The sequence below is a fragment of the Alnus glutinosa genome, chromosome 14 (genome assembly GCF_958979055.1).
Source record: "Alnus glutinosa chromosome 14, dhAlnGlut1.1, whole genome shotgun sequence".
In the NCBI taxonomy this organism is placed as follows: Eukaryota; Viridiplantae; Streptophyta; class Magnoliopsida; order Fagales; family Betulaceae; genus Alnus; species Alnus glutinosa.
The window spans coordinates 22,395,501-22,404,874 of NC_084899.1; the positions used below are offsets into that span (position 1 = coordinate 22,395,501).

Here is a 9,374-nt window from a genome sequence, read left to right on the forward strand (position 1 = left end):
TTGAAATTTTGGAAGGATAAAGTCAATTAAACCGGCATCTATCCTTAGAGTATGTGATTCTCATATGGATTTTAAAAATATGAACGAGAATTTCGTGCTTTAAAACAAATTTCAATTTAATAGATTAAATTAAAGGAATTTGCTTCAATTCAATTCCAATGAAAACTTTGTCCATTTTCGAAATATAAACCTATCCTTCTCTTCTTTTCTGAGCTAAAACCTATCCTAGCTTATCTTGCTTCAGCTGTATCACGTGTACTAATACCACCAGGTAAAGTTTATCTACTTAGGTTTGTATTAGCAAGTTGAAAATATTCCTATTCCAGGAAAAAAAAAAAAAAGGTCACTGTCTGATTAGACCATCCACCAGAAATAATGGTTACGTTGGCCTGGAATGTGGATATATGCATTAATCAAAGACAACATGAAGTAAGCAAATGCCTGATAGAACAGACAAGTTCCCTCTTGTATTAGCAGATGGACAATTAATGGATGCTTTACAGGGTGTTGCATCTTTTTTATTGATAAGTTATGTACTTATCTTTCACTGCTTTTTGAATTTAACCTCATCTTTCACTACATATGTCCCTAATAAGAATTCTTATTAGCAACGACCATTGTCGTCAGAAATAAGCTAAATCCCACCACAAATACTATATATTGTATATATGGATTTTCTCATGGAAAAAAAAAAATTCCCACCTCAATAATTGTTGTTATTGATGTTAAAACTTGTTGCGACATTAGCGATATTACCCCAAAATGTCGTCACTAATAGGTGATTAATAGCGACGACATTTGGGTTGTCGCTAAAAAATTGGTCCATAAAGACCATTTTTCCAGTAGTGATCACGTGTGAGTATCAGTTGAACCAGCAGTATCCATTGGCATATAGTTGTGTAGCTTTTTAACCAGCAACTTGACCTAGCTAGTTGGCATTATCAAGCCAGCTTTCTATTAGATCAACTAAGCTAGTGGGCATTTTCTTTTGATAATTTTTGACTCCAAGATGAGGGAAAGGGGAGATTCAAACTATTGTGTCTCTACTTCAAAAGCTGTTGTCCCAACCGATTGAGCTACTTAACCCTTGGGATCATCTAATGGACATTTTCAAGGAATCGATAATATTATAGGACAAGGTAGGAGCCTTTCAGGGTCTCCTCTTCACAAGGAGTACAGTGCATCTCAAGTCAAGAGACTCGTTATTTTCCAACACAGCATATATATAGAAGCTTTATAGAACTCATCCCTTTTCTCTACAACCCAAAAGGCAAAAAGAAAATCTTTAACCCTTGGGATTCCATACTTCATCAATTTTGGTTCCATGTTCATGGTGAGTTAGAGTACTCATGCTTTTTCTCTCTTCAGAAATAAAGTACGTACGCACAAACTTACAAGAAAATGCTAGCTAGGAAAGAGACCATACTAATTAGAATTACAAGAAAATGCAAATTGTCTCCTTTGTAGTTCAACCATCCTTTTTGAGCTTATGGAGGATTGAAGCGAGCTTAGTGGCAGACAAAGGCTTCTCTTGATAGTCATCCAGGCCTGCTTCTATGAACTCTTGTTTTTCTTGCTCTTCTGAGCATGCCGATACACCCGCAATCAAACTACGAATCCCCATAGTGCGGAGTTTTCTCGTAGCCTATCGTTAATTATAAATAAATTAAAGTATGGAAAAAGAATTATCATCAAAATGATTTGCATGATTTTCTCCATTGATGCCTTAGTGATGGAGCATATATATATACGTACGTACCTCAATCCCATTCATGACAGGCATATCCTTGTCCATCAAAATCAGGTCAAAGCTTTTTCCTGAAGAGTGGACATCAACGGCTTCTTTGCCATTCCCAACCACCTGATTTTGTACGCCTAGACCGTCCAAGAGTCTGCGGTGAATCATTTGATTTAGAGTGTCATCATCCACAACAAGAGCAGTTATCTTAGATGATGGCCCCAGCAGTACTGAAGAAGGTTCAGCTTTAACACTATTTATTACAAGCTCATCTTTCATCCCAATTTTAGTACTCTTCATCATTTTCTCTCGATCTCCTTGTATCCCAAGTCTAGCTACTAACTTGTTTTCCTAAAACACACAGCAAACATTGATCATGATCGAAGTCGTTTATGAGTAGAACTTTGAAATATCAGAAAGAGTGATGAAAACTAGCTAGCTAGCTAGTCCCATGCAAACATGAAGGATATATAATAACAATATTGTATATAACATTCATTTTATGTGAATTTACTTGAGTTAATTAACTAGATCTAAATTTTAGGCATTGCACCCAAGTGCATGCAAGAATATGTAAGTATGAAATTTCATGAAATTCGGAATATAATCACAAAATCAAACTCCCCCCCCCCCCCCCCCCCCCCCGCGCCCGTGTGTTTTTTTGGATGAATAAGGATTTCTATAAAAGAAAACACAAAACACTCGAGCAAATTTGTAAGACCAAAGTTGCAACAGGAACTAATTAACCTTTACAAAATGCTCAAACCAATTGAGCTAAACCCTTTACAACTCCATTAATTCAACAAAACACTGATATCTCATGATATATCAACAGAAAAGATGAATACTAGCTAGCTAGCTACATAAAAGCATGATCACATGATCGTATAATGATCTTCAGAGACAAAGGAATTGGTACCTTGAGATGCAAGGAGGAAGTGAGAGTGGTCGGCCTGCAGGATGAATATAATTGCTAGCAGAACTGAGTAACAATATTTCTCCAAAAGCAATACTGCAAGAATTATATTGTCAGGCAAAGTGTTAGATGGTGAGGAAAATACATAATTGGTGTCCTTCACATGTCAGTACGGTTCTAATTTATAAGGCTGCTGCGAAAAAATTAAAAAAAAGAAAAAATAAGAAAAAGAAAAAAGTAGAAAGTCTCGATTGTGAGAGATATGAGAAGTATCGATCACTTGGATTATGTTAGAATTCACAGAATCTACCAATGTGATTTTTTCCTTAAATGGGGGCTATCCTTGAAAAAGGGTATTACTAGGGGCAACTCCTTTCATTAGAAAGTGACAACAAAAATTTAGACTTTCCAGTAAAAAGGAGAAAAGAAAATCCCGCTTTACACATTTTCATATTTTCAATTTACTGGCATTTAGTTCTTCTAACTGAACTTTAAAGTAGAAACAAAAAACTAGATAGCATATGATCCATAATTTCGTTTGTTTCCAATTAAGTTTATCCCCCATTGTTAATTTGGACATTATTATTGTAGCTTCTTAAGTGGTGATTTTGCAAGAAATCTGTGCAATTATTGGAGTATTATTAATTTGCTCTCTAACTCCCAATAAACCCACCTTAATTAGTGTGGAAAATGAAAATAAGATCTTCCTTGTGAAATATGTGAAACTATGCATGAAAATGCCAGATCACAAAGGGTGGAACTTGGAAGGCATACAAATTAATGAGCCATGTCTCATATTAGTTGCCAATATATATGATATCAAATTGAGATCTTTGGAGATATTGAGGGACGTGATTGGTTGATAGTCTCTACTTGATCATGAAACCTGTAGATTCAATTAACTAATTAGCTATAGGGTGGTGCTTAAGATGTTCGAGAAAGTGATCAATAGTGTGATCAAGGGCAAGCCAATGTGATCATTTTGTTATGGGTGTTCATGTTTTTAACAAAATGCATGGCATTATAGAGAAAAGTAATTTACAATTAAGAACTATATTAATTACAAAATATTGATTTTTAAATAAATATAGAAAATAAAAATAAAAATTTACAATATTCAAACGCCAAAAACTAACAAAATGCTTGAACTTAAACGAAAATATGTTGATAACCTCTTATCAACGTGGTTGTCGTCGCTGATATAACGATATGATAATTAAGAAGTAAACGAATGTTAAAATCTCCAGAAAAAGAGGAAATATAATGAGATGGGTACGTAATACTATAAAGAAGATTCATATTTTTCTTGGGTCCTTCTAAAATTGATGTAACTTTTAAAATCATTATTAGATGTATGATAAATCACTATTGAATTTTGATTCAATGACAATTTTAAAAGGTACATCAATCTTTTTTGAAAAAACTCAAGGAGGACATGGGTTCTCTTTATAGCATTACTCTAATGAGAGAGCTTGTGGGAGCAGGCTTTGCGATCTCAATTGAATTCTTTATAATAAAATGTACAAAATAAAAATAAAAAATAGAGTGTTGTACATATATATACATTGGATCCCATACTATATATATTTGGTACGACATGAAGGAAGAGATACAGAGATCATGAGTGGATATGTCAAAATTAAAGGAAAAAGAAATTTGAGGAGTTAGCCAGGTCAGGTGATAATTAAGGATCAAAATGCAAAGTAATTTATGAGTAGAAATGCTATGGACCGGACTATCTTTTTATCCTCTCAAAGTTGACGTAGATTTTAAAATCATCATTTGATCAAAATTCAGTAATATTTATCCAAAATCGAATGATGATTTTAGAAGCCACGTCAAATTTAGAATAATATATAAAAATAATATAGTCCCTTGCATTACTCATTTACGAATGGACATAAATTTTCTACCAACTAACTTCTTATAGTGACATGTGCCCCTTGCATGTGAGAAACAGGATAAGGAACTTCAATTCTTTCTTATCCGGTCCCATGTTAATTATCGTAAGTGTACTTAACATGTTAGGCTATTTTATTTAAAGGATAAGTAGCATTTGAACCATTAATTTCAAATCAAGAAAATGAGTCCAATTAATTCCCTGATCAGTTTATCACTCTTGGCTCTCTGCATGATGATCATCATGAGTCAACCACTCATCACCAACGCAATCTAGCTTAGAGAAGTAATTAATTAATCAATGGGTACAAAAATCGATCATACACTAGAAGCTCATTGTAATTAGTCCAAACAAGACGATGATCGATCTTGGCCTCCACATGATATCCGTGTCAATAGAGATAATGAGATGATTACAGCTGAATTTAGCTAGCTTGTACAATTATGAGCATAAAGAATATTACTTCCAATATATGTGCATGCATGGAAAAAATTTGAAGGCTGATTATATTCTACGTACGATTTCGTTTGATGATGGCATTAATCAAACTTGAAGGCTTAATTTGTCTGCAATAACATGGTGAAATATTAATGGTGTGAAAAGGAAAATAAAAGTTGTGGAAAGAGGCTCAAACATGTACGTGTTACATGTCCATCTTAAAACCATGGGCAGCCTGTATGCTGTTTCGTTCTATATATGATTTTCTTTAATGGCCGGACACAGGAAAAGATTAAGGAGAATAAAAATGGAGTGTTTTCTGTTACTGTACTGTTCCCTGTTTTGGCTGTTTGCTTTGTATGGTGGTGTATTTTGTTTTATGTAGAGATCCAGTTTGGTACTGCTATAAACTAGGTGGAGTGTGAGTTGTATTCATTCTGTTTCTGTATGAAAAAGCTTATATATATATTTATCCAAAGAAAAAAGGAAAAATTAGCCCAAAAGAACAGCTTAGGAAAAGATTACAAGGAAATTACTTTGGAACCCTTCATAGCTAGTACTTATCTAGCTCCCTTAGGTGTTAGGAAATATATTTTATATCCCACTACCCGTTAGAGACGAAAAAGAAAGAAAGAAGAAAGAAAGATTATTAGGCAAACACAAAAGAACACAAGATTTACGTGGTTCACCATTAAGGATTATGTTCACAAATTTGCAACATATTTCACTATATATAATGGAGAAAATAATACAAGAGACTTTTACAATAGAGGGACATTGATTAAACTATTCAAGTTTCAAACTCATAAAAACTCTATAAAACCTCTATAGAAAACCTAGAAAAGACATTTCTATGTTTTCACAAATTTCACATACTTCGAAAGTTCAAAAAAACAGGTCTTTAAATAGAAAACCAGAGTTTTTAGACGGTAGTGTCCAGATATCCTTTTTGGCTGTCCAGATGTCCTTAGGGTTTTGTAGCTTGATGCCCCGCCTGTCTGGACACACCATCGCATTATCCGGACTTGACCAAAAAATGTTACGTACTTCCTAGAGTTCTTATCTAAGCAAGATAAACAATCTGTCGGGACGAGCCTTGTAAATAGCATGCCCTAGAGCTCCTGTTCGAGCAGGGTGCACTGCTGTCCGACCAGGCTCCACACCATAACATTAGGATGGGACCAACCGATCCGGTGATAGTGGCTTTTCAATGAATTCGTCAACTCCAGCTGCAAGAAATTCTTGTTGATCTCTTTCACAAAACAAAACAGTACTAAGACCTAGGCCCATGTATGGCACGTATCAGCCTAGCAGTCTAACATATAGCACATTATGACATTGTCTTTTGGCTTAAGAAGCAAAAACAAAAAGTTGAATGATGCATGCATGAAGAAGCAAATATTGTATCTATCCAAGGAAAGTAATAGTCACGTGTTCGCTATAACTAAAAGATGATCGGCTAGTCAAATTGCACTTAGAACTTTTTATATTCACTTGTAAAGCTTAATCCTAGTGTCTCACTTAGTAATGAATTAATACCAACTCTTGGGATCGAGTACTGTCACAATCTCAAATAACTCTAAAATGACTAGTTATATTTGTGTTATTACTTCAAAATGGCTAGTTAAATTGCAATTGAAGATGTCCATCGGACACAATCGTTCATTATCCACCACAAGCGCTGTCAGCTTGTTCTTCCAGCTGCTCACAAAGAGATGCCCGTTGCTGATCATCTATCTTCTCATTCCCATCAGATGAGCCTCCATGCATGCTCAATATTGGAGTGGAAGAATCGATTCCTTTTGAAAGTCCAATATTTTTGTAACTTCTGCACAAAGTGAGCAGCTGATATTATCAAGCAGTAGCCTATATAACGAAGTGGAATCAAGACTGATATTATCCGAAAGACAAAAATTACAGATCTCTTCTACACCCTTTTTTTTTTCCTTTCTGATCAACAAACTGAACTGAAAAGCTTCATTTTACAGAAAAACAAAAAAACAAAAAACTTGGGAAGACTTCATAAGCACATGCAGTTATTAGCTAGCTATAAAACTTGTAGCTGATTAGAGTCCGTTTAGATTTACGATTTCAAAATATGTGATTTCAAAACATGTGAATTGAAAATGCGATTTTTAAAAATATTGCAATTAAGCGTTAGCTAAAGTCATTTTTTTTACATTTAAAATTTCAGTTTAGCCTTTAAAATCGTATGTTTATAAAAACATACCCTGATTTAAAAATGTATATTTTTATACGTTTTCAAACCGCAATATTTTAAGAATGCCCTCCCAAACGATACACTTTCCACAATTTTGCTTAAAGTCGCACTTTTATCCTGCGAAATCGTAGGGCTTTAGAGCTTGTTTGAGATTACATTAAGGAGGTTAAAAAGTACTTTTAGTACATAGTAAAAATGCGTCTGTTTGGTAAAAAACTCAAAAAGTACTTCTCTAACTTTTTGGCTCTAAAAAAAGGCCAAAACACAATTTTCTAAAAGCTTGAAAATAAAGTTTTTTCTCAAAAGTTTTTTCTAGATTTAAAAGCTATATTTTCCATGACACAATCCCAAATAGTCTCTTAGTAAAATATGGGCAAAATCTCTTTTGGGATGTCTTTTTTTGCTATAGATATTTTGAACCAGGATCCTTGATATTTCACTACAAAAAGTTTGGTTTTTAGTCACTTGCAGTTAGCCACGTGTATGGAAGTCATACACATGGCTAACTGTTAGCCACGTACACTTAGCTACGTGGGTTACGTGTAGTGAAAACAGTTGTTGTTAAATGCACATTTAGCCACGTGGCCTTTTATATATGTGGCTATTTAGCCACGTGACGTTTAGCCACATGTCACCCCAAGTGGCTAAATGCAATTTTATTTTCTAAAAAATTTGGGCACTTATAGCCATGTGTAATTAAAGCCACGTGGCTATAATTTTTTATTCTTTAAAAAAAAAAAAAAAAAAATGAACAGCTATCTATTCTGTTTTTTTTTTTCTCCCAATATCGTATATATACGATATTTTCGGCGTATCCACGGGACTGGCAATCACCCAGTCGCCGGCTGCAGAACCCATCAAACCGAAAATTAAAAAACCGAAACAGCAACAATCCAGTCACTGGAAAATCAATAAACTGAAACAACAACATTCCAGTGGCCGGAAATCAAACCAAAGAAAAAAACCAATTCGCCCGCCATCAAACCTAAACAACGAAACCTCAGTCGCCCACTCGACCACTCACCAGAAATCATCAAATCAAAACAACAAAAACCAAAAATCAGATTCAAAATCCGGCCGGTCCTCCGACCCCTGCATCACCGAAACTTCAAAGGATAAGAGAGAGAGAGACGGCTGGATCTCATATTAGTAAGAACCCTAGCAATAGACTCTAAATCTCAAGTCACAACCAAACTCAGTGGTGTGCAACGCTTTCAATGATTTCATCATAGCTTGCTCCAATATAGAGGGTTTTGTTGTACTCATTGTTGCAAGTACATTCACGGTCCCACACAATAATATCAATGTCTATGCTTTCATTTGGTTTGTCTACTGCCACATCCCAATCGACTTTTATTACTCTTGTTGGAGGGCTCTTCCACATTATTTGTGATACGTACATCTAAAGTGTCTGTTATCCATTCATATATACTCCTCATTCTAACATCTACTACATCACATGTATAAAATCAGATCCCTCACTAAAAATTTTTGCATCTTTTTCCTACGAGCTCCCCAAACATCCAAAGTTGAAGGATAGCTCCATAAGATATATAGTGTGACAGTCTCCAACTTCCAACTCACAAATAGGGCAATAAGGATTTGACACTACACCTAGATCGATCTCCTCAAAAGCTCCTCGATCGCCTTATGTCTTATATATATATATATATAATATATATATATATATATTTCTTTCTCTATATGATAAGCACTGCGTATCGAAAAGTCTCCACAAGAATAACCTCTCCAAATAATCAAATCTTTCTGTTGATAGGGAATTAAAGGCATCTGACAAATAACAGACACCTCTTCCTAGCTCTTGGATCATATATAGTGGTGTTCCACTACCATCTTGTGTCTTGGTCAATGAGCTTCACCGCTCTTCCATCCTCTAGTAGTAACCTCCATCCCAGGGTGATTGGACGAAGAAGTTGGAATTGGCAGCCGCTTACCTTTCCAAATTTTTACATCATTGCCATCACCTATTCTCCATATATATATATATAAGATTGTATTTGTGCATATCACAAGCCGACAAGAAACTGTGTCAAGTGAACAAAGGTTGTCTACCCAATTACCTTGCCTCTAGAGTCTAGAATAGTGCCATTCAGTTAATATTTTTCCTTGATTATACTTTGCCGACAAGATACTGTGTCAA

The 9,374-nt window shown here is 34.9% G+C and overlaps 1 protein-coding gene across 1 annotated transcript; it reads right to left on the reverse strand.

The window, feature by feature from the left end:
* Positions 1–1,383: 1,383 nt before the first annotated feature.
* LOC133856827 (two-component response regulator 24-like) lies at positions 1,384–2,041 on the reverse strand. The gene is made up of 2 exons (XM_062291867.1): positions 1,760–2,041; positions 1,384–1,645 (listed from the first exon to the last, which is right to left on the reverse strand). The coding sequence occupies exons 1-2, from the start codon at positions 2,039–2,041 to the stop codon at positions 1,469–1,471; spliced, it is 459 nt and encodes a 152-aa protein (XP_062147851.1). The 3' UTR covers positions 1,384–1,468.
* Between the last annotated feature and the right edge of the window lie 7,333 nt (positions 2,042–9,374).